This window comes from Leptinotarsa decemlineata, unplaced genomic scaffold, assembly GCF_025532065.1.
Source record: "Leptinotarsa decemlineata unplaced genomic scaffold, Ldec_3_MD MMD2_P_RNA_scaffold_9, whole genome shotgun sequence".
NCBI classification, from domain to species: Eukaryota; Metazoa; Arthropoda; class Insecta; order Coleoptera; family Chrysomelidae; genus Leptinotarsa; species Leptinotarsa decemlineata.
The window spans coordinates 5,707,497-5,735,354 of record NW_027412536.1 but is presented as its reverse complement, the minus strand read 5'-3'; the positions used below and the strand labels follow the sequence as shown (position 1 = coordinate 5,735,354).

General features: G+C 34.5%; 1 protein-coding gene and 1 long non-coding RNA gene across 2 annotated transcripts in view; both read left to right on the top strand.

Annotated features, from left to right (window-relative positions):
• LOC141480592 (uncharacterized) overlaps positions 1-27,858 on the top strand; it is a 415,328-nt gene that overhangs the window by 305,130 nt on the left and 82,340 nt on the right. The window lies entirely within an intron of this gene.
• LOC141480488 (uncharacterized) lies at positions 17,846-20,247 on the top strand. The gene is made up of 4 exons (XM_074170515.1): positions 17,846-19,656; positions 19,708-19,794; positions 19,849-19,932; positions 19,989-20,247. The coding sequence occupies exons 2-4, from the start codon at positions 19,727-19,729 to the stop codon at positions 20,185-20,187; spliced, it is 351 nt and encodes a 116-aa protein (XP_074026616.1). The 5' UTR covers positions 17,846-19,656; positions 19,708-19,726; the 3' UTR covers positions 20,188-20,247.

Below are 27,858 nucleotides of genomic sequence, written 5' to 3'. Positions count from 1 at the left end.
AACTTTTTTTCCTAAAAGTCTTCGTAACCAAATTACGGGCCCTCGAAGTTACAAAATGAAAAATGTTTTTCTTTGATAACTTTTCAAGTGAATATTCAAAATCATCCAAATTTTGGTAATTGACTAAACAAATGAATTCCCTCGATGAGTTTTCATGCAGGAGTCAGTTGTTTTGCTACAAAGTCAGGAACGGACTACCCCTGATGGTCCACACCCCAAAACTTTGAAATGACAGATATTTTTCAATATTTTTCAACAAAATAAGGTTACTTGGACAATTTTATGAATAAAAGTACTCGTGTGGAAAGTCGATCGGAGCAACGAGTCTTGATAAAAATGTAGTTCTACTCGACGACATCAAACCCGCTCGTCCACCATTATTTGAAATGAATAATTATCAAAGCAGAAATAATAATGATAACGTTAATTCAACAACATTTATAACAGGAATAATACAAAGTATGCTAAAATGAAGTCGTAAACAAAAAGTACAGTACCTATATGGAAGTTTAAGTCACAATTGTGATAGCAGATATTTTTTCAAAAGAAATATCAAGTTCTGTAGATTCGTGGTGTTTTTGAACTAACAAGCTACTCTACTATGAAATATCGAATTCATTCTATATTTTGTATGTACATAATACCTGTGGAATAATCACGTTTCGTGTTGATCAGTTATCTGAATCTCATGAAACTCAACATTCGAATGTTTCAAATTCTTCTTCACAGCTAAACTGTTGAGGAGTTTCACTGATAATTATAATTTTATGGGAGAAATTCTTTAACACGAATCTGAATTTAGCTGAAAAAACGCACATCGGAAAAAATATTTACTATACTAATAAAAAGCAAACGAATGAACTACAAAAACGGCTGCACATGATCAGGTGAAAAATATCCAGGGAATAATTATGTTCCATTTCTTTCACAGATGTTGACAAAAAAACCTTTTAGAAAGTTTTGATAAAAAATGAGAAACTGGAATGCGATTTTGTTTTGTTGAGTGGTGCGTTGTCATATGACTATCATTGTATTGTCAATATTCTATAGGATATTTTGAATTTTTTTGATATGGCCGAACAGTTTACATTCAATGAATATGCAGATATGCATGTATTTTATGGACGAGCATTTTGTAATGCTGCAGAAGCTCGTCGTCTGTATTCCGAGCATTTTCCCAATCGAACGGTACCGTCAAGAGAAACATTCGAGCGTGTCGATCGCAGCTTGAGGGAGACAGGTATGTAATAATTGATAATTAATTTGAGCACGTTGTTTTATTTCGATATTATTGTAGGTACAGTTTTGCCAAAACGAGGTGGTGAGGGCGCTCCTAGGACTGTACGTACCGTTGTATTGGAGGAAAATATTTTGGAAGCCGTCGCTGATGATCCTTCAATGAGCATCAGAAATCTATCAGAACAGTTCCATACATCCAAGTCCACTATTCATAGAATAATTAGGGAACAACTGCTCCACCCATTTCACATCCAGAAGGTACATGCCATGACACCTCAAGATTTTCCAGCACGACTGGAATATGTCAATTGGTTCATGGATAGACAAAGAGAGGATATGACTTTTATTAATCGAGTTTTATTCACTGATGGAGCAGGTTTCAGTAGAGATGGAGTTATCCTCATGATCTCCATATATGGGCCGAAGAAAATCCCCATGGGATATTGCAAACCAAACACCAACGGAAATTCAACGTGAATGTTTGGGCTGGTATCATAGGAAACCATCTTATAGGACCATTCGTTCTACAGGACCGATTGAATGGAGAACGTTATTTGGAGTTCATTCAGAACGTTTTGAATGGACTTTTGGAACATGTTTCATTGCAAACCCGAAGAGATATGTGGTTTATGCATGATGGCGCTCCTCCTCATTTTAGTTTGATTGTGCGTGACCATCTGAACCATATTTTCCACAATAGATGGATTGGTAGAGGTGGGCCATATTCATGGCCATCGCGGTCTCCGGATTTAAATCTATTGGATTTCTTTCTGTGGGGGCATCTAAAAAGCCTTGTTTACGCTACACCTATTCACACAAGAGATGCATTGTTGAATAGAATAACATTACATTGTGAAGCCATACGAAACGACCCTGGAATGCTATTTCAAGTACAGAGAGGGTGTCTTCGCAGACTAAGAAAATGTATAGAGAGAGAAGGTGGTCATATCGAGCAGTTTCTGTAGCGGATTTTTCATTTCTGTTTGCTCTTGAGGCTCTTGAGTTTCGTTAGTTAAACGTGTTTGCATTATAAAAATTCGTTATGAACATTTTACCTATCATTTCCATTTTCCTTAAAAACTAATATTTTCGAATAATGGTAGACATCTCAGGATAAATGTTGTTGAATTAACGTTATCATTATTATTTCTGCTTTGATAATTATTCATTTCAAATAATGGTGGACGAGCGGGTTTGATGTCGTCGAGTGAAACTACATTTTTATCAAGACTCGTTGCTCCGATCGACTTTCCACACGAGTACTTTTATTCATAAAATTGTCCAAGTAACCTTAATTTGTTGAAAAATATTGAAAAATATCTGTCATTTCAAAGTTTTGGGGTGTGGACCATCGGGGGTAGTCCGTTCCTGACTTTGTAGCAAAACAACTGACTCCTGCATGAAAGCTCATCGAAGGAATTCATTTGGTTAGTCAATTACCAAAATTTGAATGATTTTGAAGATTCACTTGAAAAGTTATCAAAAAAAAACATTTTTCATTTTGTATATATATATATATATATATATATATATACGATACGATCAGAGAGCTGAATATCCATCTGTGTTTGCATGCGCTCTTATAGCTTCAGATCACGTGGTCCATTTCAGATATTGTGCGTTTGTTGAACACACACATATTTTTTCACAATAGGCCCTCCCAATACATTGTCAGTGTGCTTGTTTTCCATAAGATTCTATACAAAATCGACATTTTCGATCCAACTGTTGTGTTTGTTATCTAAACCCAGCCATTTAACGTACATTTTTTTTATCTTTCTTCCTCAAAGCTTTTTCTACGAGATATATATCAGGATTTGCAGTTTTCTGTAATTTTCCCCCATAGAAAGCACCCCTAATAGGTGCATCCTGCATATCTTCTAGCATAAAGGTGGCGGGGTTGGAAATGTTGATTTTGATTATTTTGAATAATTCCGTAGTCCAATTGAGCGTATAGCTTCTTTCGAAAACGTGTTTCACCTTACTGATTCGTACAACATCACCGACTTTGAATTTTCTCGGTCCAGCCATTTTCAGATGGGTGTATGTTGATTTGAGAATTTGTTTTTCGTTGGTTTTGGTGATTTTCGAAGTAGGATTTCGTGATTTCAGGCAAGACATTCAACCATTTGTAGGTGCCATTCAGACTAAAATATTTGAAAAGTCTTTCTTTCAACGGTCTGATGGTACGTTCAGCCATAGAAGCCTTAGTGATGCCGTACGTATTGTAGTGATTCATTCCATGTTTTTTCAGATGACTTATGGCAGATGGACTTGGCTGAAATGAAATCGTTTGCTCACCAAAATCGAAATTTCAAACTGATTCTAGTCGTCATAGATTGTTTTTCGAAATTTGTGTGGACTAGACCACTGAAATAAAAAATGGAAGAGAAAATTATCAAAACGTTTGCATATATCTTGGCACATACAAAACGTTGTCCAAACAATTCACAAACCGTTCAACAGTCTCTAGTAGCTCCGCTAACATTTTCAATTATCTTCATTTCAAATAGGAATTTCCCCAAAAATCCATCTATTCAACAGTCTCAAGTAGCTCCGCTAACATTTTCAATTATCCTTATTTTAAATAGAACTCAACCCAAAATTCTATCTATTCAACAATCCTACTAGCTCCGCTAACACTTTCAATTATCCCTTTTTGAATAGACATTTCCTCAAAATTATATCCATTCAACAGTCTTAAGTAGTTCCGCTTTCACTTTCAATTATCCTCATTTTAAATAGAAACTTTCCCAAAATTTTATCTATTCAACAGTCTCAAGTAGCTCCGCTAAACTTTCAAATATCCCTATTTCAAATAGAAATTTCCCCAAAATTCCATCTATTCAACAATCCAGTTAGCTCCGCTAACGCTTTCAATTACTCTTTTCAAATGGAAATTTCTCTAAAATTCTATTCATTCAACAATCCAGTTAGCTCCGCTAACACTTTCAATTATCCCTTTTCAAACAGAAATTTTTCCAAAATTCTATTTATTCAACAATCCTGTTAGCTCCGCTAACACTTTCAATTATCCCTTTTCAAATAGAAATTTCCCCAAAATTCTATCTATTCAACAATCCCATTTCAAATAGAAATTTTTTCAAAATAATATCTTTTCGACAGTCTCAAATAGCTCCGCTAACATTTTCAATTATCGTTATTTTAAAAAGAAATTTCCCCAAAATTCCATCTATTCGACAGTCTCTAGTAGCTCCGCTAACATTCTCAATTATCTTTATTTTGAATAGACATTTCCCCAAAATTCCATCTATTCAACAGTCTCAAGTAGCTCCGTTAACATTTTCAATTATCCTAATTCTAAATAGAACTTAACCCAAAATTATATCTATTCAACAATCCTACTAGCTCCGCTAACACTTTCAATTATCCCTTTCAAATAGAAATTTCCCCAAAATTCCATCTATTCAACAGTCTCAAGTAGCTCCGTTAACATTTTCAATTATCCTAATTCTAAATAGAACTTAACCCAAAATTATATCTATTCAACAATCCTACTAGCTCCGCTAACACTTTCAATTATCCCTTTCAAATAGAAATTTCCTCAAAATTCTATCTATTCAACAGTCTCAAGTAGCTCCGCTATCACTTTCAATTATTCCTATTTCAAATAGAAATTTCCCCAAATTTCTATTCAACAGTCTCAAGTAGCTTCGCTAACATTTTCAATTATCCTTATTTTAAATAGAAACTTCCCCAAAATTTTATCTATTCAACAGTTTCGAATAGCTCCGCTAAACTTTCAAGTATCCCTATTTCAAATAGAAATTTCTCCAAAATTTTATCTATTTGACTATTCAACAGTCTCAAGTAGCTCCGCTAACATTTTCAATTATCCTTATTTTAAATAGAAAGTTCCCCAAAATTCTATCTATTCAACAGACAAGTAGCTCCGCTAACATTTTCAATTATAATTTTTTAAATAGAAATTTCCCCAAAATTCTAACTATTCAACAGTCTCAAGTAGTTCCGCTAACACTTTCAATTATCCCTATTTTTAAAAGAAATTTTCACAAAATTCTATCTATTTAACAGTCCAAGTAGCTCTGCTAACATTTTCAATTATCCTTATTTAAAATAGAAATTTCTTCAAAATTCTATCTATTTAACAGTGTAAAGTAGCTCCGCTAACATTTTCAATCATCCCTATTTTGAATAGAAGTCAACAATCTCATAATACAATAATTTTACTGGACCCCACAGGACATGTTTCGGTGTATCCTTTCCGAAGTTCTGGTCTTTCATATATATTTCTCACAGTCGTATAATCTTTATTTAGAGTCGTAGGGGGCTGTAGAAAATCATTCCTTAGAGCCATAGGGGGCTGTGTGGCATAGTTGAGTTGTTAGAAACGCAAGTTTATGAATGCACAAAATGGAAATCTCATATAGCTTCACTAATGCTTTCAATTATCCCCATTTTAAATAGAAATTTTCCAAAAAATTCTATCTATCCAACAATCAAATAGGCACCAACACTTTCATCTATCGTTTTTGATAGAAATTTCCCCCCAAAATCCTATTTTGTAACCATATTTTTACCTCGAAACTATTTTAAATCAAAAAACTTTAATAGATTGAAAATTTCTGATAATTTGTTTTCAGTTTAACATTGTTTGCAAAAAAAAAGTTTGCACAAATTTTGAAAAAATCTTAGCTTATTACAAAAATTCTATGAAACCAAGTAAAATTTTTGCAATTTTTTAAAGGCACCCTCCTCAAAATCGGTCAAAATTGATTTTTTTGCGTACTTTTCGCTTTTAATTTTTTATTTTTATAACTCAAATAATTTTTTTGGATACCGGTTTCCTGTAATTTTATTTATTATTTTTGTTTCAAAAAATATTTTTCTAAATATTTTAAATATTTTTTCACATTTTTTCTATCACTTATTTTTCAACAAATTTAGCAACTAAAACTTTTAAAATTTAATTTTCAATAATTTTACCAATAAATTGTCATTTGCAATAATTCAATTCATATGATTTTCATTCTTTAATTATATAAATATGTTCTAGTATATTAAGGCCGAACGAACCTTTTTTTTTCAAATATATAATTTCAAATTATATTATATAAAAACTATATTTTTTATTAATTTATTATATTTTGTTGATTATACATAATTATATTTATATACTAATGAATATATTATTTATAATTTTTGGTACCCACTTTAATATTGAAAATGATTCCGATAATTTTATATCAAGTAATTTTTGTATTTTTTTGAATTTTTTTTTCGTAGGACTTTTTTTGATAAAAAAATTACTAGAAAATTCCTATGAAAATTAACAAAAACTACCAGAAAAAACTATGCATCAAAATTTCAAAAAAAAATTACATAAGCTTTTTCTAATAAAGGCCTAATAAAGGCCTTAGTGTGAGTTATGAAAAAAGTATAAAAAAAATAAGGGAAAAACCCCCTCATAGAGTTTCTCTTATATATTAAATTAGCCAAAAATACGCGATACCTGACAAAAAAATAATTTTAATAAAATCAGTCATGTGTGAAATTTCCCACCACCACACTCGCAACAACAAAGACGGCCATTTTGTGTCCCTTTTTCGTAGACGGATGCCTCGACTTGGTTGTCTCCACGTCATTCTCGGTCTTAGTTGTCTCCATTAGTCTGTGAGCACTGAGCTCACAGACTAATTAAGCAAGAGTTTTCAGGAGTTAATTAGTTTTGAAGAATCCATCGTGAGAGAAACAGTAGTTGTGTGTTTTTGAATCGACACTAGTGACAATCTTCGAATGAAATTCTACGGGAGTAGGAGGGGCGCCACTACTGCGCCCCCCCACTATCCACTTTTCGTGGTAGCGAGTGGGAAAGAGACGTGTGCGACGTGATCGACGCATAGAAGGATGGAGTAGATTCATCGAGTAGATTCATTTGATAGATAAGAGCGCGGTGGAATTACAAAAATAACGCTACAATATTAATAATGAACGAAAATCGGATTAAAGAAAAAACATGACGTCAATGTGTACAAGGTGTCCCAAAATGCGTCATTAAAAAACATGACAGTTTAACGAGGCTTTATTGTTTTGGCGTGTGATTCTTCAATATGTACAGGGTGTCTCATCGTTTAAGAAAAAAACATGTACGGGGTGTCACAAAACCGTCAGCGTGGAAAATAATGATATAATAATAATAATGAACGAAAAATCTGATTGAAGAAAAAAACATGGCTGCCATACAGGGTGTCTCATCGTTTAGGAAAAAAAAACATGTACAGGGTGTACGTCGGCGTGAAAAATAATGGTATAATAATAATAATGAATGAAAAATTGGATAGAAGAAAAAACTTGACGTCAATGTGTACAGGGTGTCCCAAAATGCGTCATTAAAAAACATGACAGTTTAACGAGGCTCTATTGTTTTGGCGTGTGATTCTTCAATGTGTACAGGGTGTCTCATCGTTTGAGGAAAAAAACATATACGAGGTGTCTCAAATACGTCAGCGTGGAAAATAACGGTATAATATTAATTATGAACGAAAAATCGATTGAAAGAAAAAAACATGGCTGCCTTACAGGGTAACTCATCGTTTAGGAAAAAAAACATGTACAGGGTGTTTCAAATACATCAGCGTAGAAAATAATGGTATAATAATAGTAATGAATAAAAACTGGATTAAAGAAAAAAACATGACGTCAATATGTACAGGGTGTCTCAAAATACGTCATTAAAAAAAAGGATAACGAGGCTCTATGGTTTTGGCGTGTGATTCTTTAATGTGTACAGGGTGTCTCATTTAAGAAGAAAAATTTCAGAAGGGCCTAACGTTTTAACGTGTGATCCCAATGGGAAACGTTTGAAAATGGGGCATTGAGGGTATTCAGCAATGACATTTCAAATAAGTTTTTTTTTCGTTTTTGTGTTAGTGACGTCAATGTATACAGGGTGTCTCAAAATATGTCGGCTATGTTGAATTATAAAAATAATGAATGAAAAATCGGATTGAAGAAAAAACATGGTTACCAGCGTCAAAGCTAAAACATGGTTGCCATCGAGATATACAGGGTTTCTCATCGTTTAAAAAAAACATGACGACAATGTGTAGAGGATGTCCCAAAATGCGTCATTGAAAAACATGACAGTTTAACGGGGCTCTATCGTTTTAACGTGTGATTCCTAAAAGTGTACAGGGTGTCTCAAAAACACCCTGTACACTGTACACCCTGTACACCCTGTGAGAAAAAACAAAGATTGCTGTCAGGAGGGCACTAAGCGACATATTCGTTAATAATAGTAGCATTGTCATGTACAGCGCGTCAAATGATAGAAGAAGAAATGCAGAATACATCGACAGAGGAAAAACAAAGATAACGGTCAGAAGGGCGCTAAGCGACATATTCGTTAATAATAGTAACATTGTCATGTACAGCGCGTCAAATGGAAGAAGAAGAAATGCAGAATACACCGACAGAGGAAAATCAAAGATTACGGTTAGATGGGCACCAAGCCACATTTTCGTTTACCAAGTTTGCATCATCAGGAGGAGTTAACCAGATAAAGGTAAACATGCGATAAAACGTTTTGTCTAGAAAAACGCATTGAAAATTTAACAAAATTTCGATGCGTTAAAATAGCCAGTTTTGTCATTTGAATCGCATCGAGAAAAAAAATGAATTTTTAAAACCCTCATTTCTTCTAAAAGCCCATATGATTTGCATTGTATCGCACCATGGAAAATGAGGCAAAAAAAACATGAGAATCGCTTTGAAAAAATGTCAAAAATTTAACGCGATAAAACGTTAATTTATGCCGCGATTATCGCATAACATATTTCGCAAAATTTCAATGCGTTGAAACAATGCTTTCAGAGCAGTGTTGAAGAAAAAAAACATGAGAGCAATGTGTACAGGGTGTCTCATTTAAGAAAAAGCATTACAGTTCAAAAGAGAACTCTATCGTTTTGACGTGTGATTCCTCAATGTGTACAGGGTGTCTCATTTAAGAAAAAATATGTTGAATTATTGGGGCTCTATCGTTTTAGCATGCGACCCCAATGGGAAACGTTTGAAAATGGGGGGCAATGAGGGTATTTTTCAAATTCATTTCAAAATACGTCACATGCGTTTTCTCGTTTTCGTGTTAGTGACATCAATGTATACAGGGGTCTCAAATTACGTAGGTGTTGTTGAATTATAATAATAATGGTATAATAATATAGAATCAAAATTTCCTCAGACTTAGAGGAAAATGAAATTTCATTAGATATTTGAAGTGTAATTTAAAGAAAGACTATTTATAATATAGAGTGAGAAATTCATTGTGATAGCATTCTCGTGTGAAAACATAGCACACCATTATCAAAATTTCGTTAAATGTGGGGAGCTCGATCGTTCGCGGAGTGTTCGTCTGTTCGTTCGCCACATTGTGTCAGATACTATAACATTCATTTATTTTTTTTGTCACATTTTGCAAGTACAGAAGTACGAAAAAATATGGACAATTTGAAACAAAAGTGATTTTCGAGTTATTGTTCATTTCTATATATAAAGAGTGACTAATTCGTTTGTTTGTTTGCTTTTTCGACTGTTCGTTTGTTGGTTTGTTCGTTCGTCTATTCGTTCGTCGGTTAGTTAATCCGTCTGTTTGTTTGTGAGGAACGTATACAGCTCGTATCAAAATACGACGTTTAAAAAAAAAGTGTACGTTAACGGAAACAAAGAACCGATTTTGTTTTGCTCGTTCGCAGCGGGTCGTTCGTTCGTCTGTTCGTTCGTTACATCATGTCAGATATTGTAAATTTTTTTTGTCACATTTTCACTAGTAGTGAAGTACGGAAAAATATAAAAATTATACAGAGCTACTACAGTTAGTTGAAAATCTCTGGAGTGACAATACAAGATAGTGACTAAAACAAGGTATAGTATATATAAATACAAATATTATAGAATATAATTGAGAACAATGAAATGGTGATATCTTTTTTCTTTCAATTAGTATGCCTATTTTTTCAATAGACTACATAAATATTAACCTCTAAATCATTAGAAACGATTCAATAATCTGTTTTGTGGCATCTTTTTACTCAAATAATATGGCTCTTTTCATTGAATAGACTACACGAACACTAATCTCTAAATCAATAGAGACGGTTCATTTATTCGTCCAGTGGATTTTTTTACTCAAATAGTATGGCTCTTTTCATTGAATAGACTACACGAACACTAATCTCTAAATTAATAGAGATGGTTCATTTATTCGTCTAATGTTTTTTTTTACTCAAATAGTATGGCTCTTTTCATTAATCAGTCTGCAAAAGCAGTAATCTCTAAATTGATAGAGATGATTCATTGATTCGTTCAATTTGAATGTTGTTAATTATAGGGACGGGTAAGGGGCATAGGAAGGATAGAAGGTTTACAAAATATAATGTTATGACGGGTTGCTGCTTAGAGTGAAAAGTTTACCATCTTAGGAATCTATACTAACCACACAAAAATTTGTGAAATGGATATTTTTTCATTAGACCATGTAAAAAGTAGATCAATTTGATATTTGTTTCAATGTTGTAACAGCAGTGATAGTTTGTATTTTTTTAGTTTTTTGATTTCTTGAAACCGTATGGTATGGAGGTGTTATCAGATTGAAATTGACGTTTTAGGCATACAGGTTCGTATTTTTTGGTGAGATCAACGGTAATGACCTTGTGTTCTTTGGAACGTCTTATTTGTTCGCTTGAAATTTCGATGGGGGGTCCAGGGTTCAGAATAGTTTCTTTTATTAATTCGAAATTTATTATCTGTGAGGAATCGTAGTTTAGGCATATGCCCTTCACTTTGCAAACAACTTTAAAATCTTGCCCTCTAGTGCTGCAGAGTCTGAAACTGTAATTTTTGGGGCCTGCAGATACAAATTCGGTTATATGTGAACCAGGGCCGTAACAATTCATCGGTCATATCACCAATAAATTGTCCTTCGATTTAGACACGTAGATCACAGAATCTGCATCGTAATACAAGACTCCGTCATCAAGCCTCTCTAAAGAGTTGTATAGTTTCAGGCGTGCCAATGCTGTGACGTATGCAGAAATAATCACATTGACTGTTGAAAGACAATCAAAACTTTCACTTCTGAATTCCCAGTTGACAATCAGGATGTCCTCATTGACTGTTAACACGGAATTGATGACACGAGAAGGATCAGTCATCATTTTGGAGAATTCAGCTGGTTGATTGAGAATAGGCTGATTCTCACGCTGATCAAATTTACCTCAAAATGAATTCAATATCAGCTTAGCTAGCGATCTCAAGCCAGGGTTATCAGTAATTTTGGAAAATTCCAAAAGAACATTCTCGCGCTGCAAAAACTCCTCAATGTATTGTTGTTTCTCCTCATCGGTTTTACATTGTTGTGGCCAATTTGATGATTCTTGTTTGATTTTGATGAATTTGTTCATCATATCAGTGAAAAGACCATCTGTGTTTATCAATCTGTACTGTATTATAGGACCAAATCTCCATGGTTTCGAGAATGCGATATCCCATCTCAAGGGCTTTTACAATTTCTTCAATCACCCAGGTACCAGTTAATGATCGCTCTACATCAGAATGTTGACACTTATGGGGGCTGAAGTTTTCACCACATGTTCGACAAAGAACAAACATTAGTTTATTGTTAATTTTATGTGACAGAACAGGGTGAAAGAGACTTTGAGGAGGAAGTATCGTACACTTTATGAGTCCTGAGATGGAGGAGAGAGAAACATCGCATTCCTCTTCACCAACAAGTACTTGGGGATGACCAATAGGAAATTTACCATATTTACACACCCAAGGGTATAAAGAACAAACATCTACGTATTTAATTTGTTCACCCTCTTTGGCTTTGTAATGTTTGACAATAGTTCCTGTACGACCACCATAGAAATCATCTCGTGGGTCAAGTGGAAGATTTTTCAAGAGAAGGTGATTTTCGGTAAATTTTTGAATTCCGTCAGAAAGTTCCCGGCGAAAATCACATTCCCACTTCTCGATGACCTCATAACCCAAAGATTTGATCTTATCTATTTTTGGAAACGACATCACTAGGACTTTCGTTACTTTGATGAACATGTGAAAAATGCTCGCTCAGTAGGTATCTCGTGGAGTTTTTTGTTTCAACAGCGAAGAACTTTTTAGATAGCAAAAAAAAATGTTATTTTTAAAATTATCATTTTGTAAATTTTGAATAAAAATTGTCTCACATCATTTATTTTTTTTTTCACACACACACACACATTGACCTCAATACATAAGACTGCATCAAAGAGAATATTTATTGTTTATCGTAAAAATCGCAACGCTAATTAGACGCTTGTTGACCGATTTATGAGCGTGGTCGGAGACAAAAACCCATTTCATCAGGTTATCGCACACTTTTATCTTTTATCACCGAAACAAAAATTTTGTACTTGAAAATACAAAAGGAAAAATATTTGAAGGAAGAGAGTTTTTTTATAAACAATTTAGGGGTTTGTTTTTTTTTTGAGAATGTTACACTAATAAAGAACTATTCAGATAGCATTTGTCTGACATTTGCGAAAATAAAAATTTCGTACTCAAAAATACAAGGTGATATTTTTGCAAAAACAAATTTGATATAGAGTTTGGTTTTTTTTGCAAAATGTTATAAAAAATTACATGTGATGAATATTTATACGAAAAGAAATTTTTCATAAAAATTTGTACGTAATTGTTTAAACTTTTGATATATTTGAAATACTTGGATTCATGGATGTGGTAAATTCAGCAAATTTTCCAGCATGCATTCGTTATATTTGAATACACTTATGAGTCATGGGATGTGGTAGATACAGTTTCGAGCAAATTTTTCAGCATGCATGAATACACTTATGAGTCATGGGATGTGGTAGATACAATTTCGCGCCATTTTTTTTCAGCTGGGTGCGGCACTTGTGGCGTCATCTCATATGATTGTCTATATAGAGGTCGCTGACGGCTGTGAAAAGCCGGCCCAAAAACAAGGTTTTCACTAAAAACACAGTTATAAAATGAAACGCGTGAACGAATTTTGATTTATTTCGGAGGATATTTTTGTTGATGTATGACAAATAAACTCGCTTTTATTTTTGATCGTATGATCTAGATGTCTAGGAAGGTCGCTCAAGGCGGGAAAAAAGGCCCTCCGAAAATTAGGTTTTTCATGGAAAAACACAGTCATAAAATGGAACGCGTGAATGAATTTTGATGTTTTTTTGTTCAGGAGTATATTTTTTTTCATGAATAACAAATAAACTAGATATTTTTGTGGGTTTTTCAAAACTATTACATGTACCGGACATGTGATCAAACCCCACCTATATATTGACGAAGATAAGCATTTGAGCTCAATGTGATCTTGTCAGTCTTCCTGTTCAAAAAAATTGAAAAAAATTGCCTGAAATGAAAAAGTTTGTTGGGTGTTGAGAAGGGTGGACGAAAAACCCAAAATGTGATCAAGCCCAACTTGCATTATGCATCCGATCTACCTGTGGATATCATTAAAGTACGTACCATACATATAGATAGCAACATTACGTTTGGAGCCTTCTACAACGATACACCGTCTCATAAGCGAAAGCCCCTGTCAAGGATGTTATGACATTGTAATGTCCCTCATGGTACAAAAGGTTTAGCTTCTTGTCGCTGTCGGGTCCTTTGAACATTACATCACGACCCTTTGTTTCATATTGATACACAACAATTCGGTAATCTTCTAAACAGGCTTGAAATTTTTGCAGTTCGGGGATGCCCGAGCCTTCTTCAGGTATATAAACGCCTGCTTTCTGTATCAGTTGTGTAGCTCTTGTTGTTTGCAACTTTCCAATATCTTGACGAACTTTGGTGAAGTCGGAGTCTTTGTCAACGAAAGTCATTGCCGTAACGAGTGCACGAGGAAGACAGAGGTTATCAATGTTTTTTATTGAAATAATTCCTCTTCGGCTGGAACACTCCTCTTGAAAATTGTTGAACTTGCGAGGGCGTCCTTTTCCTATAGGAATCCTAACGCTTGTTATGCCTAAACAAAAAAGTTTCGGTGTTGAGACCCGTCGAATTGGACTGGTATATTGAAGAAATTGTCTCCCAAATATCATCAAAAGTAACTTCACAGCCGGTTTGAACCGCATCCATCCTTGACCGCGAGCAAAGTCCTTGAAGCAAAAAAGTGAATCCGACTTGGTCGGTAGGATGCAAACCTTCCACACCTTTTTCCACAATTCCTTCGATGGCATCTTTCACCCATCGTGTAGGTTCAACTCCTGTAGGTACAGGCTTAATTTTGAATTCTAGAGATCTTCCTTGAACACCATATTTATGAATTTTGCGTATAAATTCTCAATGATAACAAACGTTTCCATTTCAGGGACTTTTTTTCACTTTTTTTTTTGTACAGGAAGACTGACAAGATCACATTGAGCTCAAATGCTTATCTTCGTCAATATATAGGTGGGGTTTGATCACGTGTCCGGTACATGTAATAGTTTTGAAAAACCCACAAAAATATCTAGTTTATTTGTTATACATGAACAAAAATATACTCCTGAACAAAAAAACATCAAAATTCATTCACGCGTTTCATTTTATAACTGTGTTTTTCCATGAAAAACCTAATTTTCGGAGGGCCTTTTTTCCCGCCTTGAGCGACCTTCCTAGACATCTAGATCATACGATCAAAAATAAAAGCGAGTTTATTTGTCATACATCAACAAAAATATCCTCCGAAATAAATCAAAATTCGTTCACGCGTTTCATTTTATAACTGTGTTTTTAGTGAAAACCTTGTTTTTGGGCCGGCTTTTCACAGCCGTCAGCGACCTCTATATAGACAATCATATGAGATGACGCCACAAGTGCCGCACCCAGCTGAACAAAAATGGCGCGAAATTGTATCTACCACATCCCATGACTCATAAGTGTATTCATGCATGCTGAAAAATTTGCTCGAAACTGTATCTACCACATCCCATGACTCATAAATGTATTCAAATATAACGAATGCATGCTGGAAAATTTGCTCGAAACTGAATTTACCACATCCATGAATCCAAGTATTTCAAATATATCAAAAGTTTAAACAATTACGTACAAATTTTTATGAAAAATTTCTTTTCGTATAAATATTCATCACATGTAATTTTTTACAACATTTTGCAAAAAAAACCAAACTCTATATCAAATTTTTTTTTGCAAAAATATCACCTTGTATTTTTGAGTACGAAATTTTTGTTTTCGCAAATGTCAGACAAATGCTATCTGAATAGTTCTTTATTAGTGTAACATTCTCAAAAAAAAAAACAAACCCCTAAATTGTTTATAAAAAAAATCTCTTCCTTCAAATATTTTTCCTTTTGTATTTTCAAGTACAAAATTTTTGTTTCGGTGATAAAAGATAAAAGTGTGCGATAACCTGATGAAATGGGTTTTTGTCTCCGACCACGCTCATAAATCGGTCAACAAGCGTCTAATTAGCGTTGCGGTTTTTACGATAAACAATAAATATTCTCTTTGATGCAGTCTTATGTATTGAGGTCAATGTGTGTGTGTGTGTGAAAAAAAAAATAAATAATGTGAGACAATTTTTATTCAAAATTAACAAAATGATAATTTTATAATTTTGAAAACAATATTTTTTTCTGCTATCTAAAAAGTCCTTCGCTGTTGAAAGAAAAAACTCCACGAGATACCTACTGAGCGAGCATTTTTCACATGTTCATCAAAGTAACGAAAGTCCTAGTGATGTCGTTTTTTTTTTTGGAAAAATTCTAATGGTAATTCGTCCTCCTCCAGCGTTCTTCAACACTTTTTTTGAATGAAATTTTGCAAAAGATTTATTGTTAAATGAAAAGGTACACATTTTTTTTACTAGAGTACCTCGCCAGACATTGGGTGCGTCTTCTTAGGTTTTATGCGAATACAACTTTAAAATTGTATATATTATGCACATTATTCATATGTTTATATATACTGGTACGATCCATCACTTTGCCACATATTTCACACAAGACTAGTCTCCTGTCATAGTTATATTGCCATTTCTTAAATTCTTCATACGAGCCCCAAGACTCTGTGTTGAATGGTATTCAATTGCCATCATTTTTACCGGAAGTGATGTAACAATTAACACAAAGTGATTGACTTTTTGATAATTTTATTTCTTTGAGACACCTCTCGCACAACATCTTCTTCTTCGACGTCTAAACAATTAATGACAATTTTTCACATCAACTCCATCTGATATAGCGTGATGATCAGCTGTTTTTTAGATCACTTGGGGTATTCTGACGCTTGTTATGCCTAAACAAAAAGTTTCGGTGTTGACACCCGTCGAATTGGACTGGTATATTGAAGAAATTCTCTCTCAAATATCATCAAAAGTAACTTCATTAGCCGGTTTGAACCGCATCCATCCTTGACCGCGAGCAAAGTCCTTGGAGCAAAAAGTGAATCCGACTTGGTCGGTAGGATGCAAACCTTCCATGCCTTTTTCCACAATTCCTTCGATGCCATCTTTCACCCATCGTGTAGGTTCGGCTCTTTTTGGTATAGGTTAAATTGTGAACTCAATAGTTCTTCCTTGAACACCGAAACGGCGACTGTTCTTAACATACTCCTTTTTGATAATGAATTTTTCCATTTTTCACGTCTGTTCAGACTGACTGACACCGGCGAAATGAGCTTCACCAGTACATTTTCTATAAATTTGAAATTAATGTTGCCATCGGAGGTATGCAGCAAACCTCCAACTATTGCCTACTGTTGATGTTGCAAAATGGTTTCGCTTCCTATTGGAGCTAGGTCCGAACTTGTCGATAGTCATGATACAGAATGTTACACACATCGATATGATTCCAAAAATATACGTTTTTTAACGTGATTAGGGTGTTCAAAAATGGTCCTTTCAACGCATTGAATTTTTAGCATTTTTTTGATACGTTTTTCGGGGCGAAAATGAACGTTTTATCGCATAAAATTTTTGGGATTTTTTTGACACGATTTTCGCGTCGTTTTTTGCATTATTTTTCATAGCGTGTTACAATGCAAATCATATGGGTTTTTGCACGAAATGATGGTTTGAAAAATAGGGTTTTTTCGAAGCGATAGTTTTGACAAAACTGTACATTTGAACGCATAAAATTTTTGATATTTTTTGGTGCGATTTTCACGTCAGTTCTGCATTATTTATCGCATTATATTTTTGGAATAAAATACATGTCATTTATGGATGATTTATTACTGAATAATGTCGGCTTCTCTGAGTTCATTGAATATAGCCGTAATTTCATTGTCATGTGACGTATTTCCAGCATCTTTCGAAGCTATAAGCAGCTTTAATCTATTGCATAACTCGTTCGGATCATCCCAATATACATACTCGAAAGGCTTGTCATTATACAGGGTGTCCCTGGACTTCCTCTTTTCCTCTCGGGAATGTATAGATGGGGTCAAAATATTACCAGTACTTCATATAACTTTTTTTCCTAAAATCCTTCGTTACCAAGTAACGGGCCCTCGAAGTTACAAAATGAAAAATGTTTTTCTTTGATAACTTTTCAAGTGAATATTCAAAATCATCCAAATTTTGGTAATTGACTGAACAAATGAATTCCTTCGATGAGCTTTCATGCAGGAGTCAGTTGTTTTGCTACAAAGTCAGGAACGGACTACCCGCGATGGTCCACACCCCAAAACTTTGAAATGACAGATATTTTTCAATATTTTTCAACAAATTAAGGTTACTTGGACAATTTTATGAATAAAAGTACTCGTGTGGAAAGTCGATCGGAGCAACGAGTCTTGATAAAAATGTAGTTTCACTCGACGACATCAAACCCGCTCGTCCACCATTATTTGAAATGAATAATTATCAAAGCAGAAATAATAATGATAATATTGAATAAGGGCCCCAGATGGGACCCTTGTGGCACTCCAGAAGGTGTTGGATAAGGTTCAGATGAATAACCGTCTATAAAGATATATTGAGTTCTGTTTTTTAAATATGATTCGATCCATTTTAGCATCGCACCACTTACACCGACTTCAGCAAGTCTCCGAAGTAGTGTATTATGACTAATTTTGTCAAAGGCCTTGCTGAAATCTGTGTAAATAGTGTCAACTTGAATTTTATTATCCAAATTATCATGTAAAAATTCAGAGTAACAAAATAGGTTCGATTCAAGAGATCGATTTTTAAAAAAGCCATGTTGCTCAGGTATAATAATGTTTTTAATTAAATGAAATATATATTTATAAATTGAGCGTTCAAATAGTGTTGGTATTATTGATATTTTACTTATAGGACGATAATTTTCAATATTATCTTTCCTTCCGTTTTTAAAAATGGGTATTACTCTCGCAACTTTCCAACTGACAGGAAAATATCCACAACAAAGTGACATATTAAAAAGAATTGTTAGAGGAGTACATAAAGTATGAGCACAGTTTTTGCAGAAGATTGCAGGTATTTGATCAGGTCCTGAGCCTTTATTAACATCTAATTCTACTAAGCCTTGTTCTACTTCCTTTTTGCTTAAAATAATTTGTGATAAATTAGAATTATTGTCTGTTTCAGTAAATTGGTCCTGACAAAATGCATTTTGTTTATCAACAAAGACGCTTTTGAAGAATTTTGAAAATAAATTTGCTATCTCATGACCATTTTTTGCTTCATGATTATTTAACTGCATTTTGTGGGGAATCTTGCTGACCGAGTGCTTTTTAATTGATGAAAAGTTCCAAAAACGTTTGGGATTATTTACTACGTCAGCCTCAACATTTAAAATGTAATTGTCGAAATCTCTCTTTATTAATGCTTTTGATCTAGCACGGAGAAGCGTGAATGAATTTGAATCATTTAAGTTTTTATACATTTTCCATTTTTTGTGAAACTTATTTTTTTCTTTTATTACATTAATAGTTGAGGCAGAATAGTATGAAGGAAACTGTCTACTTTTAAAAATTTTTGGAACGTTTTGATCAATTAATTTATTTACAATACAGTTGAATATCTGAACGGAGGAATCAACTGAACCGGTATTTAAGATATCTTTCCAAGAAATATCAGCAAGAGAGTCGTTGATTCGAGTATAGTTCGCTTTTTTAAATGATTGATAATGAAACTGCAAAATTTTGGAATTATATTGCAATCAAAACAAACAGATACACACACCCAATGTGTTGTATTTGGAAGAAAAGTATGTATACTCAAATGTATTTGTTGTGTGTTTTATGGTTTTTGAATTTTACAGTGATATTGATTTAGATGACATGCCAAGTAGTATTAAAATACCCGACTATTTAGTAAAAGAAAAGATTGAAAGGAGCAAGACTTTATTTTGGCAACACATTTCCAAAAAAATTCAGAAGTTTACTTCTTCTATTAGGGTATTTCTTGGACAAGTATGTATTTTGGTTAATGTTTACCGTGTTTCTAATTAAGATTTTTTATAGTGATTTAGACTTATCTGATATGCCCAAAAACATTTCAATACCTGTGGAGGTATTAAATTCAATGGAAATAAAGAAAGAAGTGATTGAGTAAGTTGATTCATTTCTTTCACAACTGAAATTCAATATTGACTTTGTCTTTAGATCTGAACCATCCCAACCCTCGGAATATGAGAACAACCTGAACCAACAGTCACAACTAATTGACGAATCATGTCTAAATATTTTGTGAGTTGTTCAAAACTATTTTCAGTATCGAAAAATTTCATTGTGAATAATTTCAGCTGTCCAAAAACTGTGACGATGTCCCCCGCTCCACCCACATTACTGCCTATTGATACACCTCATTCATCAATCATATGTAAACGTTGTGGAGTGACATTTTGTTTTTGCCCGTGGAGTCTCGAGTGGCATCAATCTCATCGTCAGGATCTTGCTATGTATTACAAATGTAACGAAATGATGCAGATCACTCCTGAATAAATGATACATTTTGCTTGTCAACCGAAAACATAATTAAATGAATAATTTTTTTTCAAAATGTCTTCGATTTTATTTGACAACCATCATTATCTGAATTTCAAGAACGAAATAGTGATTGCATTTTAAGTGGTATAGTCAATTTGGAAATTAATGGTTCATCTTTCATTGAACTTCCACATCAAATTGCAAAAAAACATGCATGTATCAATATTAAAAATAATGACAATGACGTTTCTTTTTTTTTTGAAAATCCAGTGTAGATACATTCAGCCACATGCCAAATGCCTTCTGAACTATATGCCGATACTTATTATCTAGCGAAGATACATACTAGCGAAAATTCGTTTCATTCCATTCACCTCCAACTCGGAATTCATTTTCAGCATGTTGCCATCGAGGAAATTCTAACAAATGGGCTGTTTCATTGTTGATTGTGCCATCTATTGGTAAATTATAATGTTCTTGAAAAAGTCTGAGTGTATTTTCAAAGAATTTGATTGTGTATTATTGTCAACATAACCAAACTTTTCAAGATATTTTTTGCACATCAACTTACGATGGCTCGGCCATAGCCGAACTCAGTACTAAAAAAAAAATAACCGTTTCGAAATGAAATGAATTGATCAAACTTAAAAGTTTTTTATTTGTAATGAACTGAATATTATTATTTTGAAACATTCAACCTAATATCTTACATGACAAATATTTCCCTGACTGAGAAGATTTCCCAAGTGATTCTGTCGCTAACGTTTTTGTATTACTTTTTTCTTTTTTGACAAAACGAAAACATGCTATTTTGGGTAACGACTGATTCTTTTTTGACAAAACGAAAACATGTTATTTTGGGAAACGACTGATTTTTTTGCAAAAAATCTAGGGTAATATCATCAAAATTTCATTTTTTTTTTGAAAATACCTACATACTCTTTTTTTCGCTTTTACCAAAACAAAAAAAAAACAATACTTTTTTTAAGTCTCAATTACAATTCGAGTCGATTTATAAATTCTGATAGCGTTCGTTGTTTGCGATAATATTTTTCGGTCGCTCACTTTCCATTTCAACGGTCAACAAGTCGCTTCCATATCAGGTTCTACACATACACACAATCCATATTTTTTTATGACGAAGTGAGGGAGTCTTATTTTTTCAAAATCTTTTTTTTGGTGGCTCAAAACAACTCAAAACATTATGCCGTCCTCTCTCTGTTTATGGTAGGTCGGTAAACGTCTATTGGGTCTCGCTGTCGACTTAGAGAAACTTTGCGAAGTCGGTGGGGGCTGTCATGTTCTGGACGATAGCGCTCGCTGTTTTGCGGTAATCGTTTTCTGCGATCGTGGAAATTTCACTTTGATATCGACGTTTATGTATTGCTGTCATAATCTTTCGCTACATCCACTTATGTTTCACTTTGCGAGCTTTTACATTGTCTCTGTCTTTGACCAAAAATTAGCCCACACCCCGGTCGTAATTTGAGAAACCACCCCCAAATCGAGGTCCAAGTGGAGGGCCCAAATCGAGGTCCAAGTCAAGACCCAAATCGAGGTCCAAGTCGAAGGCCCAAATCGAGGTCCAAGTCGAGGCCCCAAATCGAGGTCCCAACATCAAGTCCAAATCATGCACCCACTCCAAAATCAAGGACCCACCTCCAAATCAATGACTCCTGGGTGCAATAGACAAAGCGATACGAAATGGCTACTCGAAACGAACATCAAAATCGAAGACTCCGCCCCAAATAAAAAAAAAACCAAATCAAGGACTCGGCAACAAATCACACACCAAATTAGAAATGACTTAACGACCCTCCCCAAAAAATCGATGGCCCGCTCGAGGACCCGAGGCCCAAAATTTGGGATTTATGACCCCCACCATGCGACACTTGGTAAGACCAATTCAAACATTTCTCTAGTACTTTCAAGATCTCACGTTGGTGTCAAACCTATGGCTCTCGCCTGGCACGCCAACGACCTGGGTTCAATTTCAACATAAAACTTTTTATTTATTTAGTTTCAAAAAAATAATTATAGGCGGCGTGCGCGCTTGATAGCGTGACAACCTGACAGTTACCCCTCCAACCACGTGATAACCGAAGTTGACAGCTGACACTGCTATCTGATGTTGACAGCTGACAGTGCTTCCGACCACGTGATTCAAAATGACCGACCTGCTGGCTTAGCTTGATTGGCAAGGGTGTAACAAATCGGCGGAGTATGGCTTCGATAAGTGACAACTGGGGGAGTTGATGGATCCGTGACTGGTTGACCATGTGCGGAAGGGGCGGGGCTTCACACACTGATTACCTGTTGCGGTCAAGGGGTGCTTGAGGGGGCGGGGCTAAAAAAAGTGGAGGGGGTGCTTGATTCTGATTGGCTGAGGGGGCGGGGCTTGAAAAGTGGAGGGAGGTGCTTGATTCTGATTGGCTGATGGGGCGGGGCTTGAAAAAGTGGAGGGGGGTGCTTGATTCTGATTGGCTGAGGGGGCGGGGCTGAAAAAGTGGAGGGGCTGGTCTATAGTGTCGTTATAACTGCTGATGAATTAGCAGGTTACGGCCCTGGTTCACATATAACCGAATTTGTATCTGCAGGCCCCAAAAATTACAGTTTCAGACTCTGCAGCACTAGAGGGCAAGATTTCAAAGTTGTTTGCAAAGTGAAGGGCATATTCCTAAACTACGATTCCTTACAGATAATAAATTTCGACTCAATAAAAGAAACTATTCTGAACCCTGGACCCCCCATCAAAATTTCAAGCGAACAAATAAGACGTTCCAAAGAACACAAGGTCATTACCGTTGATCTCACCAAAAAATACGAACCTGTATGCCTAAAACGTCAATTTCAATCTGATGACAACTCCATACCATACGGTTTCAAGAAATCAAAAAACTAAAAAATACAAACTATCACAAACTGCTGTTACAACATTGAAACAAATATCAAATTGTTCTACATTTTACATGGTCTAATGAAAAAATATCTATTTCACAAATTTTTGTGTGGTTAGTGTAGATCCCTAAGATGGTAAAATTTCACTCTAAGCAGCACCCCGACATAACCTTATATTTTGTAAACCTTTTATCCTTCCTATGCCCCTTACCCGTCCCTATAATTAACAACATTCAAATTGACATGTGTCATTATACGAATTAATGAATCATCTCTATCAATTTAGAGATTCCTGTTTTTGCAGACTGATTAATGAAAAGAGCCATACTATTTGAGTAAAAAAAAATATTAGACGAATAAATGAACCATCTCCATTAATTTAGAGATTAGTGTTCGTGTAGTCTATTCAATGAAAAGAGCCATACTATTTGAGTAAAAAAAAACCACTGGACGAATAAATGAACCGTCTCTATTAATTTAGAGATTAGTGTTCGTGTAGTCTATTCAATGAAAAGAGCCATATTATTTGAGTAAAAAGATGCCACAAAACAGATTAATGAATCGTTTCTATTGATTTAGAGGTTAATATTCATGTAGTCTATTGAAAAAAGAGCCATACTAATTGAAAAAAAAAAGATATCACCATTCTATGATGAGTTGTTGGTTTGAATTTTGTTAATTTCCCTTATAGTGTACGAAATGTTCTGGCCTCCTCGTTGGCGTGCACTGGTAACAATTTTTGAATTGGCAAACAAAAACATATTTCCTTTCATTTCTAAAGTACCCTACGTATGTGAATTGTTTTAACCAACCTTGTATTTTTCAACACGGTGTTTATTCATTACTATAAATCCTCATATATAATTTTTCGTTATTGCATATTTTCGACAACTTTTTCTGTATAAGATTAGTTTTCAAATTCTTCGTTATTTTCGTTATTTCATTGTTCTCAATTAGATTCTATAATATTTGTATTTATATATACTATACCTTGCTTTAGTCACTATCTTGTATTGTCACTCCAGAGATTTTCAACTAACTGTAGTAGCTTTGTATAATTTTTATATTTTTCCGTACTTCACTACTAGTGAAAATGTGACAAAAAAAATTTACAATATCTGACACAATGTAACGAACGAACAGACGAACGAACGACCCGCTGCGAACGAGCAAAACAAAATCGGTTCTTTGTTTCCGTTAACGTACACTTTTTTTTAAACGTCGTATTTTGATACGAGCTGTATACGTTCCTCACAAACAAACAGACGGATTAACTAACCGACGAACGAACAGACGAATGAACAAACCAACAAACGAACAGTCGAAAGAGCAAACAAACAAACGAATTAGTCACTCTTTATATATAGAAATGAACAATAACTCGAAAATCACTTTTGTTTCAAATTGTCCATATTTTTTCGTACTTCTCTACTTGCAAAATGTGACAAAAAAAATAAATAAATGTTATAGTATCTGACACAATGTGGCGAACGAACAGACGAACACTCCGCGAACGATCGAGCTCCCCACATTTAACGAAATTTTGATAATGGTGTGCTATGTTTTCACACGAGAATGCTATCACAATGAATTTCTCACTCTATATTATAAATAGTCTTTCTTTAAATTTACACTTCAAATATCTAATGAAATTTCATTTTCCTCTAAGTCTGAGGAAATTTCGATTCTATATTATTATACCATTATTATTATAATTCAACAACACCTACGTAATTTGAGACCCCTGTATACATTGATGTCACTAACACGAAAACGAGAAAACGCATGTGACGTATTTTGAAATGAATTTGAAAAATACCCTCATTGCCCCCCATTTTCAAACGTTTCCCATTGGGGTCGCATGCTAAAACGATAGAGCCCCAATAATTCAACATGTTTTTCTTAAATAAACACCCTGTACACATTGAGGAATCACACGTCAAAACGATAGAGTTCCCTTTTGAACTGTAATGCTTTTTCTTAAATGAGACACCCTGTACATATAGCTCTCATGTTTTTTTCTTCAACACTGCTCTGAAAGCATTGTTTCAACGCATTGAAATTTTGCGAAATATGTTATGCGATAATCGCGGCATAAATTAACGTTTTATCGCGCTAAATTTTTGACATTTTTTCAAAGCGATTCTCATGTTTTTTTTGCCTCATTTTCCATGGCGCGATACAATGCAAATCATATGGGCTTTTAGAAGAAATGAGGGTTTTGAAAATGCATTTTTTTTTCGATGCGATTCAAATGACAAAACTGGCTATTTTAACGCATCGAAATTTTGTTAAATTTTCAATGCGTTTTTCTAGACAAAACGTTTTATCGCATGTTTACCTTTATCTGGTAAACTCCTCCTGATGATGCAAACTTGGTAAACGAAAGTGTGGCTTGGTGCCCATCTAACCGTAATCTTTGTTTTTCCTCTGTCGGTGTATTCTGCATTTCTTCTTCTTCCATTTGACGCGCTGTACATGACAATGTTACTATTATTAACGAATATGTCGCTTAGCGCCCTTCTGACCGTTATCTTTGTTTTTCTTCTGTCGATGTATTCTGCATTTCTTCTTCCATTTGACGCGCTGTACATGACAATGCTACTATTATTAACGAATATGTCGCTTAGTGCCCTTCTGACAGCAATCTTTGTTTTTTCTCTACGATAGAACCCCCGTTGAATCGTCATGTTCCTTGAATGATGTATTTTGAGACACCCTGTACACTTTTAGGAATCACACGTTAAAACGATAAAGCCCCGTTAAACTGTCATGTTTTTCAATGACGCATTTTGGGACATCCTCTACACATTGACGTCATGTTTTTTTTTAACGATGAGAAACCCTGTATATCTCGATGGCAACCATGTTTTAGCTTTGACGCTGGTAACCATGTTTTTTCTTCAATCCGATTTTTCATTCATTATTTTTATAATTCAACATAGCCGACATATTTTGAGACACCCTGTATACATTGACGTCACTAACACAAAAACGAAAAAAAAACTTATTTGAAATGTCATTGCTGAATACCCTCAATGCCCCATTTTCAAACGTTTCCCATTGGGATCGCACGCTAAAACGTTAGGCCCTTCTGACATGTTTTTTCTTAAATGAGGCACCCTGTACACTTTTACGTGCCAAAGTATTGCCACGTAACAAACATTTGAAGGAATAATTCATGGGTACTCTTCACCTTTTAAATAGACAACCAGTTCATCGGGGAGATGTATAATGGGTTGCATATCAAACATAGAAGAAATAAATGAAAACTAAAATAGAATAGTTTATATAAAAAGAAGAGATTATCATTCAAACCACAAGAGAAAGAGTATATCTAGATGCACAAAGAACCGTAACAGAATGCACAGTATTTGAATCATCAAGTCGTCTCTTATTAAAAACAATTTTATTCAGTATCAGGAATTATCACTCGAACACTATCTGGCCACGTTTCGTCTGCCGATGGTACGATGCCTATATTATATCGGTAATTCCAGTAAATATGCATCCATTTGAATGCTCCTAGCAATAATTTTTGAAAATTGATCCGATTTCTGTAATTTGTTTACATTATTTGTGGTCGATTAGTCACTGGTCCAATAGTACCTGGAAATAACATTCAAAAAAATAAATCAGAGAAATATAGTGATTTAATATTATGTAGTAGTATAACTTGTTACTTACCTAACGAATATTTATTGTACAGAATCAGATATAGAATTAATTAGTAAATTGTAAACTTTATATGTGTCGTTTGTCAAATTCTTGTCAGCTGCTCAGTAGGTATTGGATGTCACTGATTGTAGATGACTGAGCTGGTCAATTCAAGTTCCGGGCGGCAATATTTGAATTTAGTTATTTAAACGTATCCCAAGTGACGTTACGCAACCGTTAACGGTCGCAACTGTTGTTATTTAATTTTCCGCGAATTTTGGAACATATAGAACAGAGGAATAGATGTAGGTGATTCTAGTGTATTGTGAGAAGCATAAAAAGGGGACAGGAAGGAAAAAAAGGAGAGGAGGGGCAGTCAGTAATGGTTGTGCATGGGAGCAACACGTCTTCTCTGTATTTTATGGTGGAATTTGTGGTTTTTACCAATTACGAAAAGCATTTCGAGTTTCAAACAGAGCAGACAATTCAAGGCGCAAGATTTAGTGTTTTATTGCGACATCATCGACAGATTGTCGGATCCAAGGTTCCAGGCCAACTTCATTCCGAAGTCACCCCTACTTTCTACACTGCATGGTATAAAGCAGTTTAGCAGCCCTCCATATTGCAGAAATAAGTTATAACAAGATAAGTGCTAGGTAACGCCTGGGGTGAGTTATCATATTTTCCAATTCCTGCATGCTGCAACCTTCCTTGTTGCTTACAATATTTCATATACAACTGGGGTAGCTGCCATTGTAGATGAGGTGTGATCACACAAGCTCTTATTTGTTTTTAAATAGATTCAGAAGGCCTTTCGATACTTATTGTTGTGTATTAATTTATAATCAATAAATCAGGTTAATTTCAAAACATCACCCTAGTGGTGGATTCATTTACCTTACCCACCCCCTACAAAACCGCTAGGCTAGCCGAGTGGTCATTCTTAACCAATCACCACAGTAACATATATTTTTTTGTTAGAAGTGACCATATAAATGAATTTGTTACTCATCGAAGATAAAGGTGAAATATCATCGTTTAGATCAAGATTATAATTATAAGAATTTATAACGTAACAACACATTGAAGAATCACACGTCAGAACCATAGAGCCTCGTTTTACTTTTTTAT